This window comes from Macaca mulatta, chromosome 1, assembly GCF_049350105.2.
Source record: "Macaca mulatta isolate MMU2019108-1 chromosome 1, T2T-MMU8v2.0, whole genome shotgun sequence".
Lineage (NCBI taxonomy): Eukaryota > Metazoa > Chordata > Mammalia > Primates > Cercopithecidae > Macaca > Macaca mulatta.
The window spans coordinates 83,601,612-83,622,581 of NC_133406.1; the positions used below are offsets into that span (position 1 = coordinate 83,601,612).

The window sequence follows — 20,970 nt, forward strand, 5'->3', positions numbered from 1 at the left end:
TAGATTTCTCTCCATGGGCCCCATTTGAAAAAAGAAAACTTGTAACCAAATGAATTGAATGTATTATATTTCTTCACTTTTCACTAATTCAAAGACATGCAAACCTGCCTAGGAGAGCTTCCATTGACATCTAATTGGTGTTAAATATTAAGTTGAATAATTAAAGCAAAAAAATAGCTTTAGTTTGTGCAGTATTATGAGAGATGAACATATGATTTCCACTGAATATGTTGAAATAAATAAAGTTCATCTCTACCTTCAAGAACTCTTCGGATCCACCTCAATTTGGGAAGCTCCAGGCTCCAGCAGGGACTGTCTGCCCTCCAGCATGGAGGCTCCAATCCTACAGGCCTCCTTCCTCTGCCCCTGACCCCAGGGGCTGCCTGGCCACCTTGATTCTCAGCCCTCACATACTGCTTTGGACATTAACTGAAAAGTATCTAAGAGACCCCATCTTAAGATCAAGCATCTTGGCTCTTGCCTCTTGATTGGCCAAATACCCAAAAAAACCAGCCCAAAGGCCCCCCAGCAGCTGCCCCATAGTGTACTTACTGCAGACGAAAGATGGCAGTCAGCCAGGGACAGCATCCCTGGAAATGGAGAGAACAGGGATTAGCTTCCAACATCTGTGTCTTTGGGAGGCAGATGTAACTATTGTCTTTGACATTAAATAACCATTTAACCTCCTGTTGTACAAAAAACAGTGCTTTTATCCCATATTCAGCAAGCATGCGCCCAGTACTTCACAATATACACCACATGCCTGGAATTCCTGCTAAAATCTCTTGACAACCTCGTGGTCAAATCACAAAACTTAGATCAAATCTGATGAAAGCTCAGGGCAGCTCTGGGGAAAGTGATGTGGGCTGCTGTTTGATTGTTTACAATCACTGACCAAGAGGTGAGGCAAAAGAGAGGAAACAAGCCTAATGGATTGGATGGTCTGCTGGAATGGGTGTTAAGGGGAAAGGGTGTCTGTAGGTTTTATTGTCCTTCACATCTCTTAAACTTAATACCCCTAAAGCTGGGCTGTTATCCAGCTAGGAAAGACAAATATTTGTTCAATAATTCATTCAACAATGACTAAGCACCTACTAGGCATCAGGCGCTGGGGAACAGAGCTGGAGAAGGCAGGGCTCTTGCCCACATCTGGCTCATAATCCAGCTGGCAAGTCCATAATTAACTGTCACACAAAGCCATACATGTAAGAGAGAGAAGTGCTGGGGAAGCCCAAGGGATTCCGTAGCCCTTTCCGCCTGCAAGTTCATCCAGTCTCAAGATCCCCGGTCATCCAGCTGCCATCTCTCCTGCGGTACTTCCCAAGTTCAGGTGCCTTCGTCAATGCAGAAAAGCACTTTCTCCAGCACTTGGCACTCAAGATCCACCCTGCTCCCTCCCCAAAACCATGACTGCCAGTCCCCAACGCCTGGCCATGACCACAACTGTTCCTTAGATACCAACCAGCTCATTTTCAAAGTCTTGTTGCCCTGAGGAGGAAGTCGATGACAATCTCTGAAATCTGGACTCGCTAGAGACACAAAAAAGAAAAACAATGACAGATAATTCCTTAAAAAAAAAGAAATCAAAGAGTCAAAAAGATCATGTCCAGTATTTTGCTGCCTCTTGGAGCTCAGAACCAAAGCTACCAGCCCTCAATGGCTGAGACAAAATATAACTCACTCTGTGAAAGACAGAGACAAGGACAATGACCATTCCCAGGCATGGTATAAAACTACGTTATACAGGATGAACAGCAAGGAGTCAACACCCAGAAACCATATCATTGTGACTGGTCTAGCTAAAGTGACTTCAAAGGGTTGCCAATTTATAGCATATTTCCCAATATTATCAAATAAAATTTGGAATAAATACTACATTTTATCAAATCTAAGATACCACTGGTTGTAATTTGCATAATTATTTTATGAACTGTTAAAGAAAAAATGCTGCCAAATAACCTATGACCACCCACCAATCACAAGATGCCTCCCAATTTCAGAGATGAGAAATGTCAAAACATATCTTTTAGAGTGGACAAATGATGGCACTTTATATTGTGGCATTGTAATCAAATCCTTTCTTGCAAGTACTCCCATAAAAATACCCCATGTGCTATAAATCTGAGGTGTTTGCAATATGTGACTGCTTTTCTTTTTTTTTTTTTGAGATGGAGTCTGGCTCTGTCACCCAGGCTGGAAGTGCAGTGGTACAATCTTGGCTCATTGCAACCTCTGCCTCCCGGGTTCAAGCAATTCTCTGCCTCAGCCTCCTGAGTGATTGGGCTTACAGGCACCCGCCACCATGCCCAGCTAATTTTTGTATTTTTAATAGAGACAGGGTTTCATCATCTTGGCCAGGCCGGTCTTGAACTCCTGACCTCATGATCCACCCACTTCAGCCTCCCAAAGTGCTAGGATTATAGCTGTGAGCCAACATGCCTGGCCGTGACTCCTTTTCTCTAGTCTCCTATTCCTGGTTCTACTGTCCCCCTGCTAAAGACAAAACACATGATGAAACTTAACTTTAAAAGCCTTTGCAGAGACCTTCCCTTTTGACCTTCACGGTGACCTCATGGAGAAGAGACGACAGAAGGAGACCGACCCTAATAAGTTTGGGGCCTTGACCGAGGTTGCACAGCCAGGGATGCAGCAGGGCCCTCTGATCCCCAAGTGGTCTTTTCAACCAGAGTGCACAGCCCCCACTTCTAGCTGAATGTGCTGTAAAGGCATCAGATGTCCCAAAAGTTTCTCCCCAACAGTCCAAGGTCATCACCTCAGGCTTTAGCAAATCCCAGAGCAGAGATCATGGGAAAGGATGGTGCATTTTCAGGTACACCTCTCCTTTTCCCAGTTCAAAGGACCCTGTCACTCAGGCCACATGTCAGGAGGGGCCCGAGAGTGGAGGGTCTGCCTGAAGAGCCCCAGGGGAGGCTCTGGGTGGCAGCTGGGGCCAGTGCCTGAGTTTTCATCACTCACTTCCTATTGCCACATCTGACATAAGATCCTGGGTGCAAACAGCCAGCTGGAGCTGGAACGTCAGGTTGTGCAGATCCAGAATTCACTGTCACCCTTTAGGCGACATGAACAGAGAATCCTAGAGCCTCACGCAGAACTAGAAGGACCTGAGGCCCAGCCGAGGGAGCCTGTGCTTTGTAACAGACTTATCCAAAGCCGGCACTGACCTGGCAGGAGGGTGGGACAGTTCCCTGACGGCTCTGCTGCCCTTCTTGATCCTCACCCAACCCTGGCCCCAAGCTAATTAATTTCAAAGATAATCACTTAAAACACTCAAGGGGAGAAAGAAAATGGGCATCCTCTTCAGAGGATGATGAAAGCCCTCAGTATCTAAAGCAATCTGTTCGAGGCCAACAAGGTTCACAGCCTTGGACCAACAGAAGCCCTGAGGGAGCTGAGCATCTAAGCCTGGGTTTTGGTTTTTGTTTTGGTTTTGGTTTTGTGAGCACAATGAGGGTAGTGAGGCTGATCTCATGGGTCTGTGGTGAAGAGCAAAGAGAATAGCTATTGGTACAGGCCAAGTAGATACACTCAGTGAACACAATCTAATAGCAGTGTCATGTGTGGGTCCTGCCCACACGGAGGGCTTCATAAGCCCCCAGCCCATTCCAGGGACACACTCACACTATACACACATATATGTACACACACACTCATATACACGTACACACATGCATGCTCATGGCCTAGGTGATATGTCTTTACCTGTCTGCTTCTGACACCAGAGCAATGCGGCCATAGTCCCAGAATCTTCTTCTTATAATGGAAAACACCAAGATTAAGAACTAAAAATAGAAAATAAACCAAGTAAAAGCATATTGGATGGCTTCTCATTAGAAGACACAGCGGTCTCAGGGGTAAAACCCACCTGCCTGCACTCAGCAGGGCTAGAAGGAAAACACACAGGCCCAGAGAGGGCACTGAGCTGCCCAAGGCCACACAGCTCAGTAGCCTGGATGCTTTGCTCACCCCTTTCACCAGCTCCTGTCACCTGTGCCCACGCCACCAAGGCTGCCAGCGCTGATGCCAAGCTTGCCTGGAGCCTGCCTAGTTATGCACGTCAGCCCTGTCTCTTGCTCTCAAGGCAGCAGTGACACCACAAGGACCCAGTCTCAGGCCCTGATCTGCCTTCAGTGGCCCCTAAGCAGAAGGGTAAGGTCTGGCCTCACAGCAGTCCCAGGAACCAGTGTCCTTCTTCACTTTACAGAAAATTTCTTTTTTCTTTTTTTGAGATGGAGTCTCGCTCTGTCACCCAGGCTAGAGTGCAATGGCATGATCTCGGCTCACTGCAACCTCCGCCTCCCTGGTTCAAGCAATTCTCATGCCTTAGCCTCCAGAGTAGCTGGGACTACAGATGCCTGCCACCATGCCCGGCTAATTTTTGTATTTTAGTAGAGACAGGGTTTCACCATATTGGTCAGGCTGGTCTCGAACTCCTGACCTCAGGTGATCCACCTGGCTCACCTCCCAAAGGGCTGGGATTACAGGCGTGAGCCACCACGCTGGCCAGAAATTTCATTTTAAATTACAGAACCAAGGTAGCACAGCCTCCTCAGGCTGAGCCAGAAATGGTCAGATTTTTCCTCTGAGTTTGGTTCCCCTGAAGGCAGGCCCCACAGGCACAGAGCATGCATGCAGGCAGCAAGGCCCCACGAGAACCTGTGCTCGGGCTGGCTCGGCCTCCGTAAGCTGGGACACCTCAGCAAGCTTGTGTCCAACGGCAACCTCAGGGCTGGACTAAGCCAGTTAGCTCTAGACATCTGTACACTCTAGACTGTCCTCCCTCCCCACAGTCCACCTTGGCAGGCTCCCTGCCATGTTCCTGCCTCTCTTCCCTCCCTAGACAGGGTCTCTCTCTTTGAGGTTCAGGGAGGTAGAGAAATAAATCTTAGCAAGCACATCCCTGCCTGCTCTGATCAGAAACAGGGGTTTTGAAGGGGGGCTTTGTTTTCCTAAAGGAAATCCAGAAGACCTGAACCCCAGAGGCACTGAGTTCTCGTGGAATTTTCTTCAGGTGAATCAGGAAGTTGGTGACATATTTTCAAAGGCAGGTGAGTCGTGTTGTAGGAAAACCACGAAACCTGCTCAGCAGGTGCCTGCCCTCCCTGTCCACAGCAGCTGCCGCCCTGGCCTGTGCAGTGCAGATGTTTCCCACAAACCCATGCTCTCCAGGGCCCTCTGGCTCTTATGTGTCCCTGCTCCCCCACCCCCAAAACTTACTGCAATAAAAACCCACCCCTGGCCAGGCACTGTGGCTCACTCCTGTAATCCCAGCACTTTGGGAGGCCAAGGCTGGTGAATCACTTGAGCTCAGGAGTTTGAGACCAGCCTAGGCAACATGGTGTGAAACCCCATCTCTACCAAAAATGCAAAAATTAGCCAGACGTGGTGGCATGTGCTTGTAGTCCGAGCTATGCAGGAGGCTGAGGTGGGAGGATTGCTTGAGCCCAGGAGGAGGAAGTCGCAGTGAACTGTGATTATGCCACTGTACTTCAGCCTGGGTGACAGAGTGAGACTTTGTCTCAAAAAAAAAAAAAAAAAATTCACCTTCAGCAGCACACTCCAGTAGAGGGTGACTCTCTTCTCAACCAACACTGTTGTAACAATACCCACCCAGCCCACCTAGGGTCCCTGCCCAGACCCCCCTCTCTTTACTCCTCACCTTGGCCAAACTCTCCCCACCCTGAAGACCCAGGGCCACCCTCCTCTAATCCCACCAACTCTGAAATCCACCCCAACACCACTGTCCACTCCTTCCTGCTACCCTAAGCCACCCTCCCCACATTCCCCACCCAAGCCTAGTCTCCAGCTCCAAGCAGTCCAAGGGTGTTTACTCCATCAGAGCCATCTGCCCCCTTCATTCAGATGGTCTCTGCTACATGTTAGGAGACAGCATCAAGAGGCACTGGCCAGCCCATGGCATTTGTGAAAAGAAGAGGCACTTTAACCCCAATAAATCTCAGCCAGCTAATGTTGAGTCGGCATAAGGAAGAACAATGACATGTTTCAAATTGGAGGCATCCTTGTAAACAAGGAGATCTACGTTAAAGAAAGGCCACCTGCTGAAGGCACGCTCTGAGAATCAGCTTTTGATTTTTTTTTTTTTTTTTGAGACAGTGTCTCACTGTTGTTGCCCAGGCTGGAGTGCAGTGGCACGATCTTGGCTCATTGCAACTCCGCCTCCCAGGTTCAAGAAATTCTCCTGCCTCAGCCTCCAGAGTAGCTGGGATTACAGGCATGCGCCACCACACTCAGGTAATTTTTTGTATTTTTAGTAGAGACAGGGTTTCACCATGTTAGCCAGGTTGGTCTCGAACTCCTGACCTCAGGCGACCTACTCGCCTTAGCCTCCCAAAGTGCTGGGATTACAGGCATTAGCCACCATACCCAGCCCAGCTTCTGATTCTTTAAAAACCCCAGGGATGCCAGAGGGGAACAGGAGGTGACACTTGGGAATTGCAGCTGCTCTATTCTAGTCCGTACTCTCCATTCACATTTCTCAACCCCTTGAGATGACCCTTCCCAAGGGCCTTAAAGACATGACAGGCAGAGAGCTCTGCAATCATGGTAATAATCACAGGCGTAGCTATGTGAGTATTTTGGCCTTATCCAATCTCCAAAATCCTCTGAGGCAGGAATTATGATCTCCATTTCCGGAGCAGAAAGACGAGGTGCACAGAAGCTATGTAACATGCCCAAGTCACAGAGCTCGTAAGCAGCAGAGTAGGGATTTAAACCCAGCTACATCTGACTTCTCATCTAAGTTTCCCAGAAGGCCCTGGGCGGGGGATTTAAACAAATAACTGAGGCAGTAGGACACGACTCGTGAGGGCTCTCACCAGGAAGCAGCTGACGTCTATGAGCAGGACAGTGGGGATGCCACCAAAGGTGACTCCCTGGAGCACGGTGCTGTTTTTGGCCGAGTTGTAGCAATAGGAGTCATTGGGCTGGTCCCCGAGGCCCAGCTGCTCCCTGATGGACACGGCCTTGGACTGCCACAGCTCCAGGAATGGGGAGTCCGCCATCATGCCTGTCTTCCCTGGAGCACAGGACAACAGAACGAGGCAGACAGATGTTCAGTGCTCAAATTTCTTGCAGGTTCCCACCAGTGCTGGCAGAACCAAAGGTGGGCATTTCCCCAGGGACTGGTCGGGCACAGGGAGCCAGCAGCAAGGAGTCCAGGAGAGCCAGACATTGGACCTCTGAGTGCCTGGCGGTGTCCACAGAGAATGGCTCCATTATGGGACAATCTCGGGGGATCAGATGGTCAGAGTGGATGGCTCATCCAGGACACAGTGGACAGATCCCCAGAGGGGGTGACATGGAGTAAGGGAGGGACAGAGTTGGTGCAGCTGCTGGCTTAAGAAGTCCTAAAGCTCCTCTAGCCTCCAGGACTCATGTTGGGAAAGTCACTCCTGCAGAAGCCACTGGCAGATCTGCAGTACAGGCAGGGGAGAGGGAGAAAGGCACACAAAGGCAAGAAGAGGAAAACACAGAGATAAACAGGGAAGAAGGGAACATCCAAGTATTCATGATGGTCCATCCATGAACCACAGACAACACCTCACTCCCACTGCTCACAGAATGTCAGAGCTGGGACCTCAGAGATGGGTCCATCTGTTATACTTGGAAACCAAGCCTCAGAGGTTTAATAACTTGCCCCAAGGTTAAGGTTAAGGAGCTGGTCAGGGCAGAACTGAATCCCAAACCCAGTGTCTTGACTCTCAGATGCCAGTTCTCTTTTTACTTTGCCACAGAGGAGAAAGCAAAGGGGGTGGTCTAGGGTAGGGAGGGGGAGGGAGTCAGGAGTTCCAAGGCCTTCTCAGGTACCTCTGGGTCCTCCAGCTCCGCTCTTTCACACATACATACCCCTCCTGGGTACCATCAGTCTAACTGCAAGGCCCAGCATTTCCAAAGCAAACACTGCTCCAGGCTGGGTTGTTGACCTTTCCTTCCTGAGGCTCCTGGTGCCCCTGGTGAAGCTAATAGAAATCTCCAGTGTCTGTCCCCTGACACCTGAGGCCCGGGAGTTAGTGTCCAAGTTCTCACACTGTGGCTGAAGGGCCAGAACACATGTTCAACCTGGACTTGCTTAAGATCCCATCTGCCCAAATCTGGTAAATCTAGAATTCCCAGGGGATTTCTGCTAAGTCTGGTGCTTCTAGCTGTTATAGGGACAAAGATCTTGAGAACAAGAAGAAAAGATATAGGGAATCCAAACAGATGTTTGGATACCAGTAGTGCTGGTGGGGTATGTTGGGTAACCCCTAGGCCTGCAGTGCTGGGGACAATCACACATGGACACCTACACACACACACACACACGACAGGAAGTACAGGAAGGGTGAATAAGTGGAAAGTCCAAGAGCATGGGAGCATCCCCCAGAGAGCCAAGTCACTTTCTCAACCTTCTAAGAGACTTGGCAATGGCTGGAGGTAGTGGGGGTTGTGATGCCAGAGTCATGGGGCTGCTGGCTCTGAACACAGTCACAAGAGTGACCTCTGGAACACAGATGTTCTTGGCTTCCCTTTAAACCCCACCCAATGGTACCACCCAATGGAACACCCCAGCCCAACACTTTGAGGCCACCACCTACCCCTCCTTCTTCCTGTCCCCACACTTACCAGACGCTAGGGGAAGGAAGGACTGTGGATGGACCCGTTGGGGAGGTCCTCAGTTGGAGCTGTCTCTGGCAAAGGCAAAAGCAGCCCCGGTACCTCCCAAGCTGTGAAGGGCCAGGCCTCAGAACTAACACTCATTTCCTGCAGGGCTTTCCTGACCAGCAAGTCCTGGGGTACCAGCCTGTAGACTTTCCTGAAGGATCACAGACACCCAGCATCACATGGGAGCCACCCTTTTCCAGCATAGGGGTCTGGATGGAAACCCTCCAGCACACACCCGTGTATGCATGCTGCCCATACGGAGCTTTACGTTCTGCCCAGTGGGCTCCCTCCTGCCTGGATCTCTCCCCAAACTCCCAGAACTGGTTCTCCATCCGTCAGTGCTCCTCTGTGCGACTCTACTCCTCCTTCCTCAGCCAGCACCACCTGCGGACCCAGCCTCTCTCCTCTTCACCAATAACTCAAGGACCTGCTGGGGCTAGGGGAGCAGCCCTCTCCCACAGAAGCCCTGGAAGCTGTGGGCTCATGGTAGGACCCCAAGCAAAGGACTTCACCTGGGCCCCAAGGGCTAGTGCTACTGGGAAAGCTCCCCAAGGTTCCCCAAGAGCTAGAATTAGGAAAAAGGAACACAGCAGCATGAACAAGGAAGGCTTGAGAAGTGAAGTGGAAAGAAAAAACATCCCATAAAATGCTCACAGAGGGAGCATTGTCCCTGGAAAGGGGAGGGTGCTGTGGTGGTGCTGGGAGTGGCAAACCCTCGCCAGGACTGCAGAGAAGGAGAGAGGCCTCCACGAAGGGAAATACCTGTGGCTTCTCTTCCCCCTCCAGCCCCAGTTATGCCTCTAAGTCACTTGTCTCTTGCCAAATAGGCTTCCCAGGGTGGTTTGACAAAGTCTGATAAGAACTCAGGGAGGTGGCTAGCAAATACTATGAGCCTGAGATGGAGGTAAGTTCAGGTGGCCAGTCATGTCTGCCCTCTCCGATGAGCACCCAGGTTAGGGCACAGCTCTGGGGATCCACAGTCTCTCTCAGACCCTTCAGCTCAGTCCCAGCCTGTGCCTGCCCATTAGACAGGTAAAGTCCAGATCCCACTGAAACAGCTCCATCCCTCTGGCTCTCAACAGGACAGCTCCTCTGCATCTTCACAAACAGGCACGTTGTGCACGGGCAGCTGAGAACACAGACACCATGAAGCAGCGCTGCCAGACTGAGGAGAAGGCAGGGGGAGGGGAGCACCCAGCTGGCAGCTATATGGAGGAGGCCAAACCAGCAGCTAGGCACTGTGGTTGCAGTGGCACCGCCTGGCTGAGAACCCCAGGGAATATTCAGTCATCCTAGATGTATGTGAATGCCTAGCACTTATCTGTGCCTTCCAGAAATTCTCCATTCATCCCCTTATTCCCACTCAATATGCTGAGGGTAGGAAAGCCAAGAATTACTGCTGAGGCCCAAGAGCCAGAGTGGGCAGCAGGTGACTTCACGCTCCCAACCCAAAGTTCAACCCATGTGCATGCAAGCATCTGATTGTGGCCAGTGGGAGATGGCTAAATCCAACAGCTGTCTGAACTTGCCAAAGTAAACCACCTATGCTAACCCACTGCCCAGTCTCCACTGGCAGCAAAGACTGGCCTGGTGACCAACTTGACAAGCTCTAGAAATGCCAGCACAATGTTGCAGGAAGTATATGGATATTGTTGGTTCTTGCAAGAAGGCCCGTACAAATTCAGGATAATTTTATCATCACCAAATCTTTCAATCCTGTGATGACCACAGCAAAACTACAAGCTGCTCCAGCCTTCTGCCTCAGGAGCTAACTCTGGTCTTTCAGATGCAGAATAAGGTTGCAGAGTAAAGTACAAACGTCTCCTTATGGCAACACCAAACAGGACCCAGTAACCCGGACAACTGTTTACCTCTACCCTGGAGCACAAACGAAATGACACAGCCCCTGGCTGAAACGAGAGGCAGTGTGGCTCAGGGATTATGTGAGCAGACTCTGGAGTTAGGGTCTCAGCACCACGCAGTTCAGACAAGCAGCCTAACCACTCCGTGCCTTGGCTTCCATGGCCCGGAAATGCGAGTGATCACTTTCTCTCACGGGGCTGTTGGGAGGCACAGATCCCAAACAACACCTGTAAAGCACTTAGCCCAGGACCGGCCCTAGCAAGCAATTAGAAGCTGTTTGCCTTTATTTTAAGTCACCCCTCCAGCTAATGGGAAACACAAGGGCAGGACCCCACCTGATGTCTTCTCTGTTAGAGCCCAATGAACAGCTAGGAGAGACCTTTGCCCCCATACTAAACAAAGGAAGGGGGTGTGTGAAGGGAAAAGGAGCCTCGGCTTCCGTTCATATCCCCCTGAAGGCACAGCAGACATGAGGATGACCTGACAGGTGTCGGGGGGGGGGGGGGAGCGGGGAGGGGTCAGGGGGTCCACCACGCTGTCCACCCCTGCCCTTGAAGAGGACACCACCTGCCTGGGGCTGAATGACCAAGGCCCCTCCAGGGCCTCAGGCAGCTATTCTTATCAGGTGCTGGAACCTTTGCGGATTTGGTTTCTTAGCAGAGCTCGCCTCACCTGTCCTGCCCCCGCCCTTCTCCCCAAGTTCTCGAGTCCCCAGCCTCCGTCCTCAGGACTCCGCCAAGGCTGCAGGAAGTGGTCACCCAGGGACAGCTCGAGGGTGGCCTCTGCCTTCCTGGCGTCAGGAGACTCGGACGCCTGGCCCTTTCCCAGCCCGGCCTCGTCTAGGGTCGGAGGAGCCCAGAGCTGCGCTCCTAGTTAGGTGAGAGGTCGGATTCCGCCGACAAATCCCAAAGAGAGGGATGGGGAAGGAGGTACCAGCCCTGAAAGCGAAAAGCCGGAGCGTCGGAGAGGGAAGTCCTGAAAAGCCGCCAGGAAGTCCCGAGGAACGCAGGGCTGGAATGGGGGCGCGGCGACCCCTGCCCTGACCCTCTCCTCCCACCCAATCCGGCGTCGTCAACCCCTGCTTGGGGTCGGGGGCTTTGGTGTCTGCGGAGGCTGGGAGCCGTTCCGGAACCGGACACTTGCGGAGCACCCCGACGTGGACCCGGCCCCGCACGTCCTGAGAAAGACGGAGGGTGCATTCCCCCCCTTCACGTCCCCTGTCCCCTGTACCTGCGGCGGCGGCGTGTCTGGCGGGACCTAGCCAGGCGGGGCGTGTTCCGACCACTTAAAAGTTACAAAGTGAAACTCCGGCGCCTCCTGCACATGCGCAGAGCTGCGTCCACAGCTTGCCCAGTTTGGAGCCTTCGCCCGCGCCGGCGCCAGCCTGGACGCAGCCGACTGCGCCTTCCGCGGTGGCCCTCGGCGGTCCTCTGCCCTGGCCTGGCCTCCTGATCGTCGTTTAGCCCCGCAGGTCCTCCCGGAGATCTGCAAGCCCCGGACCGGCCATCTCAAGTCCAGAGGCCGAGAAGGGATCCGTTGGGGCGCACCCTGTTCCGTCCCCCTGCACGCCTGGACGCCTCCGGGAGACCTGGGCCAAGCACAGGGTGGTCGCAGCGCAGGGAGAACATCTGCAAACGTTGGTCCCTGTGGTGCTTTGAATTTCCCCGAAGAGCTCTTAGACCCGCCCCGGGAGGGTGGAGGTGGCGGGGTGGTAGCATGGGGAGCTCAACAGGATTCAGCCTGCACCTCGGCTCCGGGCAGTCGGGGACCGCGCGGAGCGCCCTGCGAGAGGCCGCGGCTCCCCCGCCGCTGTAGAAGGCCGGACCGTGAAAGCCCGGAGGGTCTTCGTTCGGGCAAAAATGTGGGGGCGGGTCGCAGCATTTCCAACGCTCCCTAGGGCCAAGTCCATTACTGCCAGAGCCAGGGCCGCCAAGGGCACCTACTCCAGCCCAGCTCCGAGAGCGCGGCATGCCTCCCGGTCCGGAGCCAGATGTTTCCAGGAAGCCGGTGGCCTCTACAACTGGACCGCAAGCTCGCAAGAGCAGGGCCGGCCCGCCGCGCCTGGGACTGCTGGGCGCTGCGCAGGAAGCGAGGCTGGGTTCGGGGAGGACCGCACGCCCTGGGAATCAAGGAGCAAACCACCCCATCCGCAGGCCCCTGTTTCCCTATCTGTGAAACGAGTGGTTGGACCAAAGCTTCCTCTCAGGTCCTTTCTAGCACCAAACCTCTCTGAGTTCTGAGCAGTCCTCACCCCACATGCACGGCTTTGCTGGTTCTCCGACCTCTTCCATTTCTGAGCTTTCATCTTTTTCTGTAACGGTATAAAAATATCCTTCTTATGGCCAGGCGCCGTGGCTCATGACTGTAATACCAGCACTTTGGGAGGCCGAGGCGGGCCGATCACCTGAGGTCGGGAGTTTGAGACCAGCCTGACCAGCGTGGAGAAACCGCGTCTCTACTAAAAATACAAAATTAGCCAGGCGTGGTGGCACATGCCTGTAATCCCAGCTACTAGGGAGGCTGAGGCAGGAGAATCGCTTGAACCTGGGAGGCGGAGGTACAGTGACCCGAGATCGCGCCGTTGAACTCCAGCCTGGGCAACAAGAGTGAAACTCCGTCTCCAAAAAAAAAATCCCTCATTACCTCCTTGTCCCTGATTCTAGCGCCAGTCTGTGGCTGTCCAGGGGTCGGGTGGGGAGGGTCTCTTCCTGCCTGTCTCAGTTCTTTTCTGTCCCATCTGGCTTCCCCTTCTCTCCCCAAACCTCTATCCACTAGTTATTTCCCAGGGTTTTTCCTCTGTGCCCACCCCCACCCAGTATCATCTCTGCCCTTGTCCCTCCAAAGCTGGGCCTGGCCATCCCCCCTCCCCGCTCTCTTACCTCCACATCTGACCATCTGCAGAGTCCTGGGTGTGGCCCCTGGACTCCTCGTTGGCTCCTGAGACTGTCCCTGTCCAATCTTCTTTCCACTCCCCACTCCCGCACCTGCCTGTCCTCCTCCCTTCCCTGCCTCAATGAATGGTGCCCCCACATGTCTGGTCTGTGGGGGCACCATTCATTGGGGCAGGGTCCAGGCAAGTGCAAGGTTCCGGTCTTGGTAATTAGAATGCTGGAGCCACTGACAAAGATTTCAGAGAAAGAAAGGATTTCTAAATTTGTTCTTGAGTAGGTTAAGGTTATTTCAAAATCAAGAGAAGGCCTTGATGGATCGGAATGTGAGTTGAGATAGCCACAACCTTTGTTATGTCAGTTGTGTGAAGTGTTTGTAAAATCTCTGTTTTATTTTTTAATTTTTAATTAATTAATTAATTAACTTATTGAGACAGAGTCTCGCTCTGTCGCTCAGGCTGTAGTGCAGTGGTGTGATCTCGGCTCACTGCAACCTCTACTTCCTGGCTTCAAGTGATTCTCCTGCCTCAGCCTCCTGAGTAGCTGGGATTACAGGCATGTGCCACCACACCCGGCTAATTTTGTACTTTTAGTAGAGACGGGGTTTCTCCATGTTGGTCAGGCTGGTCTCAAACTCTCAACCTCAGGTGATCCTCAGGATTACAAACGTGAGCCACCACGCCCAGTTGCACAGCTCTTATAGCTATAAATTCCAGATCCTCTGGAGCTTTATTTTCTTCTCTAAATATAGATGATTATTTTGATCACAGGTTTTATTATGATGCAAGTAGGATTGAAATAAAGCCCAATCACTATGCCCAGGAAAGTCAAAGTGTCAAGAACAGAAAGATTTCTGTATCAATTCTGAGAGGACAGGCACCACAGATACTAGAATCAGAATGCATTTTACTTTTATTTTATTTTATTTTATTTTTGAGACAGAATCTTGCTCTGTTGCCCAGGCTGGAGTACAGTGGTGTGATCTCAGCTCACTGCAACTTCCGCCTCCTGGGTTTAAGTGATTCTCATGCCTCAACTTCCCGAGCAGCTGGAATTACAAGCGCACACCACCATGCCCAGCTAATTTTTGTATTTTTAATAGAAACGCAGTCTGGCCATGTTGGCCAGGCTGGTCTTGAACTCCTGGCCTCAAGTGATCCGCCCACCTCAGCCTCCAAAGTGCTTCGATTACAGGAGTGAGCCATGGTGCTGGCCCTGAAAGCATTTTAATCCTAGTTTCCTGTATTACTTAACCAAGATCTTTACCAAGTCTTGGCCAACTCAAGCTCTTTCCTTAGTTTACAATTAGGTTGACCTAATCTCTGTAGAACTTTCTGCTCCTTCCTCAATTTGCAGAGCTTTGATTAAAATGGAAAATTACAGCCGAGCGCAGTAGCTCATGCCTGTAATCCCAGCACTTTGGGAGGCTGAGGCTACCGAATGACTTGAGGTCAGGAGTTCCAGACAAGTGTGGGCAACATGGCAAAACCCCATCTCTACTAAAAATACAAAAAATTAGCCTTGGCACATGCCTGTAATCCCAGTTATTCAAGATGCTGAGGAATGAGAATCGCTTGAACCTGGAAGGCGGAGGCTGCAGTGAGTTGAGATTTGGCCACTGCACTCCAGCCTGGGTGACAGAGCAAGACTCCGTCTCAAAAATAATTAATTAAAATAAAATAGAAAATTACAAAAATACAGAATAAAATGTGTTTTATTCATGTTTTACAAAGTCTTTATTATCTGAGTTGGGGTTGCACAACCCACACTTAACCCCAGGTCTTAGGTCCATAGTGGTGGAGGAGTTTAGCCCAGATCCAGTGACAGGACAAGTAAACAATGACACATTGGGGTTTCTGCCCTCAGGTTACAGTATCTCCACATGTAAGTGCTTAGAATATAGTGCAGCGAATAATAAGAATAGAGAAAACTGAGCAAGGGCTCCCCAGTGGCCAAGGACTCTCATTCCTGAGAAGCACAAACTAGGTGAGGTAACTTGTCAAGGGAAGCAAATTCAGGGCTCACTAGAGAGCACAGAGCATTTGTCCATCAGCAATTCAGTCATCACCAGCTCTCCTGGTACCCTAGAACACTTCAGAAACACACACAAGTCAAGTCCCTTGGTGGCTACACCAGGCGCCTACGGCTGGAGTCCCCTTGGCACGAGTGCCCCATCTGAGGCACAGCTGCACTTCTGCACCCTCATGTTGGGCAGGCTGACCACCTGGGGCCTGGTCCTGCCTCCCTCCTTGATGCTGACGATCATGGGCAGCGAGGCAGTCTCCGAGGCGATGCACTGTCGTGGCCCCAGAAACGGCCACTTGAAGGCCAGGGCCTCTGGGGGCTGCTGGCAAGTGCCCACACACTCATAAGCCAGGAAGCCCGGGGGCTCCAGCACCCAGTTATCGGCCCACTTCATCCCCTGCAGGTCAATGTACATCTCCTGGCGGCAGCAACGGGTGCCCTCGGTCACTGGTGCTTCAGGGTCACAGTCGCCCTGAGCTCTGTGTGGGCAAAGAGAGCAGGGTCAGCAGTCAGCTGGGAAGGCTGAGGTCAGAGGGCATCTGGGATGGAGATTTATGATCCATCTCTCAACTTCAAAAAGCTGGATTTTTGTGATATAGGATAGACAGCTACAAATAACTTGAAAATTAATAACTGATATTTACTGAGGACCTCCTGAGAGTCAGAGGAAGAATTGTATACGTTGTCTCATTCATTCCCAGAGCACTCTGAAAAGTTGTCCATTTCAAAACAAATTTAATTGCCTCTCTGTCTCTTTATTCGGCTCACCAGTTTAACCCTCAGCACCTACCCGTAGTCTCCGAGGTCCAGGGTGTGCAGCTCCAGCTGGGGCTCCCCAAGCCCGGCCGGCGCCCCCTGCGAGGCAAAGCGGACCAGCTCGTGGGCGCCGGACGCCAGTGGGCCCGGATGCTCCCTCTGCACCGACACCTGTAGCAGCAGCGGCTGCCGGGGCCGGCTCAGCTGCTGCCAGAAGTTCACGGCCTCGGTCACGTCGAAGACCTTCCAGCCGCTCTCGTGGACGGACACCAGCCTGAGACACGACACGGAGACCCAGCGCCGCGTGAGGGCGGGGACTGGGACGGGCCCCAAGGGCCCCGCCCCGCCCCCCGCGTCCCCGCCCCCAAGCCAGGCCCAGCAGCCCCCTCCCCCTGCCCTGCGCGCCCGCAAGCGACCCCCACCTGGAGTCGATGAGAGAAGTGCGGTTGGAGCCGTCGTCGCGGACGCGAAGCCACTCGACGGTCACCCGGGCCCGGGCGCTGCGCGGGGACAGCCGCCCGTGCCTGTGCAGCGTGGCCTTGGGGACCGGCTCCTGGAAGAGCCGCAGTATGGCCTGCACCAGCTCGCTGTTGGGCGGCAGCCGCTGCTCCATGCCGAACACCAGCAGGTGGGTGCTGGCCTCCGACGCCAGGAACCTGCCGGCCACCTCTGGGGACAAGAGCAGGGTCAGCAGGGCCTCCCTGGACTCCGGGGAAACTCCGAGGATGGCAGGGCCACTGAGCTGGCAGCCAGGCCAAGGAGACACCGGCCCCTGTTCTATCTCTGGGGCAAACCCAGTTTAAAAATATCCCTTGGATTTGGGCTTTGTTTAGTAATCATCTCAATCCAGCATGCAGGGGCGCCTGTGGGACCCTGGGCTAGCAAGTTTGCCTCAACTGAGATGCTGGGAGCAGAATCCTCACCCAGGTGCCTGGCCTTGGGTCTAGCTCTGCGCACTGAGGAGTTAGGGAGGTGAGAGGCTGCACCCCTGACAGCCAGGTATAACCCAGGTAGTCTACTTAAGTGCAGTATTTTCCAGTTACCCAAACGCGCTTCTATTTACAATGACTCATTTTGATGTTCACAATGCTGGAAGACGGGCAAGACATAGTTATACCCCAGTTCCACATAAGCGAATGGTTGTGAGATGATTTTAAAGCAATATGCTCCAAGTAGAGCTCAGACCAGAGTGGCAGTATGAAAACAGACCCCGGGAGTCCTGACTGCCTCCACCACTGCATGCTGAGGCCCCGCCATCCTCACAGGCCCGGCCCCACCTCACTGCCCTTTAGACTGTGGCCCTCACCCAGCCTCCCACAGACCTCTGCAAGGCCAGGAGCCTTTGACGCCACCGGAGTGGACACATCTGACCTGCCCCATGGGACCAGGGGCAGCAGGGAGGGAGGGCCTCACCTTGGAAGCTCTGGCTGAACCTCTTGCCGCGGGAGCGGTCCCCGTGGCTGCGCTGCAGCAGGGTCACGTATTGGGCCCTCACGTGGGCGGGGATGACCAGCTCCTCCATGTCGGCCCTGTCCAGTACCGGCGCCTCGCTGAGCTGCAGCTGCTGCAGCAGGCTGCCCAGGAGCTGCTCCCCAGTCAGGGCCGACCCGGGGCCGGCCAGGGGCAGCACCCAGAGTGCCCAGCAGAGCCACAAGGGTCGCATGGCACTGCCTGGAAGGAGCGGTGGGCAGAATGGGAATGTCCCACGAGATGGCTGAAGGAGGGTCTTAGGCAGCTGGATGTGCTGAGAGCCAAGCCTGGGCAGCTTTATAGCCTGGGGTGGAGGGAGGAGGTAAGGAGTGGAGAGGGAAGGAGGGAGGGAGGTCACACCCCTGGGACCTCCTGGGAGCTCACAGCCAGACAGGTCCCAGAGCTGGGAGGAGGGGCTGTCTAGATAGGACAAGTCTGTCTGGGCTGTGAACAGCTGGCTACGGCTGTCTGTACAATGGTCGTGAACCCCTAATGTGGGTTGAGGCCTGACCAGTTAAATTAAAAAGCTCATTTCCTAGAGTAGACATGGGGCTCTCATTCTCTGCAAGAGGCTCAGTTCCCCCAGTTGCTGGTAAGTGGACCTAGAGGCTTGTTCCTTGCTGCAACCAACCAATCAACAGGAACGAGAATGACTTGGGCAATGTAAGGGCCAATACGGCCTGCAGGGATGAGCATCTGGGCCCCTGCTCAGAGGGTCCTGGGGCCTCATGAGATCCTGAGCTGGTGGTCCCCAGTTGTGAAACCAGACTTCCCACTGTTCTGGGGAGACCTTCCTAGGCAAGGGAGCCTGGGAGCATTTAGTACCAATGGGGTTTTGTCCAATAAGGAAGGAGCTCATCCTCTCCCTCATCCCTGCTGTTCACAGAATTAAAGTTTAGAGTTGAAAGGAATATCCAGGCTACCTTCTCCCCCAGTTTTTTTTTTCCTTTTGAGGCAGAGTTTCATTCTTGTTGCCCAGGCTGGAGTGCAATGGCCAAGTCTCAGCTCATGGCAACCTCTCCCAATTTTTGAGCTGAAAAAAAACTGAGGCTCAGAGATGTGTCAACTTCCTGAAGCTCACAAAGTTAATGATCAATGTCCATCTAAAGTCAGGTCTTGCAATTCACAAAGTTCTTGGCACACTCAAATTATTTACAGCCTAGTTTTGACCTATGCCCTAAAGGGAGTCAGGTGGTCTCAATCCAGGTGATCAGGTCTAGGCTGGGGCAGGGGGACAATCCCCCAAGACAGAGGACCTCTATCCTGAATGTGGATTTGTGATCTGGTTAAAGAGTTTTGCTGGGGAAATAAAACAATTGGGTGATCAGCCAGGGGTAGGGCTACCAGATAAAATACAAGACACTATTTGGGACATAATTATACTAAAAAATTATTCATTGTCTACCTGACATTCAAATTTCACCAGAGTCCTATATTTTAATTTATTTTTTCTTTTTTCTTTTTTTTTTTTTTTGAGACACAGTCTCGCTCTGTCGCCCAGGCTGGAGTGCAGTGGCCGGATCTCCGCTCACTGCAAGCTCCGCCTCCCGGATTTACGCCATTCTCCTGCCTCAGCCTCCCGAGTAGCTGGGACTACAGGTGCCCGCCACCTCGCCCGGCTAGTTTTTTTTTTTTTTTTTAAGTAGAGCCGGGATTTCACCATGTTAGCCAGGATGGTCTCAATCTGATGACCTCGTGATCCGCCCGTCTCGGCCTCCCAAAGTGCTCGGATTATAGGTTTGAGCCACCTCACCCTTCTTTGTCACATCTGGCAACGCTAGCCAGAGGTCAGAAAAAGAAAGCGAATGTGGATTGGGAGACTGTTTACAATGGTCTGAAGTGTTGCCAGGAGGGAGGGCAGCCCCACCCTTTGTCATGCAGAAGAAGGAGCCTGGCTTCCCCAACCATCCCCACCTGGGTCTGCCCAGATTGGGCTTGAGATGGTAAACTGGCCCCAGAACCAGATCTTCTATGGGAGGAGAGCGGGGCAAGGGAATGAGTGATCCCTACCCTGACTCAGAGCACATTTGGACCTGGCCCTGGGCCCAGAACTAAGGGCACTGGAGGGCAGTGGGCTGGCCATGCTGGGGAGAGGGGGAGGGGGCCCAGGTAGGAAGGTAGATGAGGAGTGGGGCCCTGTGCCCTTGACCACGCTCCTGCCCCTGGTGGTCCAGGATGTGACCCCAACCAGAGGCCAGGTTGCCAAGTAAGGGCCGTGGGAAAACGTAGGGGTCAGAGGTCATCCTGGGGCCTCCATGGATGGGGAAGAGCTGGACTCAGGCCTGGGCTCTGAGGTCAGCAAAGCTAACAGTCCAGGAGTGGAGTGGCTTCTAAGTCAGAGCCCAGCATCTGGGGTCTCCAGGGTGGCTTTTGCCCCTTTCCTGGGAAGGGGCAGATACTTCTGAGAGTGCTCAGGAAATGCCCCAAGGCCAGTCCAGGTGTCCTGGGCTGCCCCAACCCACACCATCAACCTCCCTGACCCCAGGCCTGAGGGCCCATGTGGCTCCTTGGTGGTTCCAGGCACTCCCTGTGTGGGCCTTCCTGTTCTCCCAGAGTAGCTCAGACTCTGGCCTCATGGGGGGCCTTCCCTGGGGCTCCGTCTGGGCTGAGGAGGGTGGGAAACCAACCAGGAATAGGGACCCGTTTTAGTTCATCCAGTGCCTTTGTATGGTGGGCACATCTTGCCAGACACCAACAACTCAAGCATGGCCTGGCAAGGACCTTCTGTCTCTTGGTGATGTTTGTTCAGTGTTCCAAGCTATGGACCCTGGGAACGGCCAACCTGGATGTTTAATTCCGTTTAACTATGAAGAACATCAGGCCCCTGGCCCGTTACTTGGAACACAGTCTGTACAAGGAACACAGGTCCATTGTTTTGAGGTAGGTGGAGGCTGCTAAGTAGAGGTTGCTAGATGGAAGTTGCAATGTGAAGGTTTTGGGCTGGGCGTGGTGGCTCACGCCTATAATCCCAGCACTTTGGGAGGCCAAGGTGGGCAGATTACTTGAGGTCAAGAATTCGAGCCCAGCCTGGCCAACATAGCAAAACCTTGACTCTACTAAAAGTACAAAAATTACCTGGGCTTGGTGGAGGACACCTGTAGTCCCAGCTACTCGGGAGGCTGAGACAGGAGATGTGCTTGAACCTGGGAGGCAGAAGTTGCAGTGAGCTGAGATTGCACCACTGCACTCCAGCCTGGGTAACAGAGTGAGACTCTGTCTCAAAAAAACCCAACCAACCAAACAAACAAAAGTTGCAATGTAAAGATTTCTACATAACTTGCATGCTTTT

The 20,970-nt window shown here is 52.9% G+C and overlaps 2 protein-coding genes across 14 annotated transcripts in view; both read right to left on the reverse strand.

The window, feature by feature from the left end:
* TMEM63A (transmembrane protein 63A) overlaps positions 1-12,623 on the reverse strand; it is a 37,285-nt gene extending 24,662 nt beyond the window's left edge. For 8 of the 13 annotated variants that reach the window (XR_013395325.1, XR_013395328.1, XR_013395320.1 and 5 more), the window contains exons 1-5: positions 11,773-12,623; positions 6,855-7,054; positions 3,721-3,800; positions 1,463-1,529; positions 553-590 (exon numbers count right to left, since the gene is read on the reverse strand). Coding sequence is in view for 6 of the 13 variants with exons in the window: in XM_077938689.1 (XP_077794815.1) it covers positions 553-590; positions 1,463-1,529; positions 3,721-3,800; positions 6,855-7,043 (374 nt within the window). In the remaining 7 variants the exon portion in view is untranslated. Of the gene's footprint in view, positions 1-552; positions 591-1,462; positions 1,530-3,720; positions 3,801-6,854; positions 7,055-8,640; positions 8,831-11,214; positions 11,481-11,772 lie in introns of all 13 variants that reach the window. The other 5 variants (XR_013395332.1, XM_015115235.3, XM_015115215.3 and 2 more) reach the window with 3 other exon arrangements.
* A 2,503-nt stretch (positions 12,624-15,126) lies between these two features.
* Positions 15,127-18,000, reverse strand: LOC699924 (left-right determination factor 1). The gene is made up of 4 exons (XM_015115204.3): positions 17,625-18,000; positions 16,634-16,880; positions 16,246-16,485; positions 15,127-15,934 (listed from the first exon to the last, which is right to left on the reverse strand). Exons 1-4 carry the CDS (start codon positions 17,872-17,874, stop codon positions 15,571-15,573), a joined length of 1,101 nt encoding a protein of 366 aa, XP_014970690.2. The 5' UTR covers positions 17,875-18,000; the 3' UTR covers positions 15,127-15,570.
* Positions 18,001-20,970: the final 2,970 nt, after the last annotated feature.

What these genes read in the sequence shown, in the direction of transcription:
- LOC699924 (XM_015115204.3), bottom strand. Translation starts at nt 17,874, where the DNA reads ATGCGACCCTTGTGGCTCTGCTGGGCACTCTGGGTGCTGCCCCTGGCC. An exon ending in ACTTCTCTCATCGACTCCAG is followed by an intron (nt 16,486 to 16,633) that starts GTGGGGGTCGCT and finishes GTCGTGTCTCAG; the next exon opens with GCTGGTGTCCGTCCACGAGA. An exon ending in CTGGACCTCGGAGACTACGG is followed by an intron (nt 15,935 to 16,245) that starts GTAGGTGCTGAG and finishes TTGCCCACACAG; the next exon opens with AGCTCAGGGCGACTGTGACC.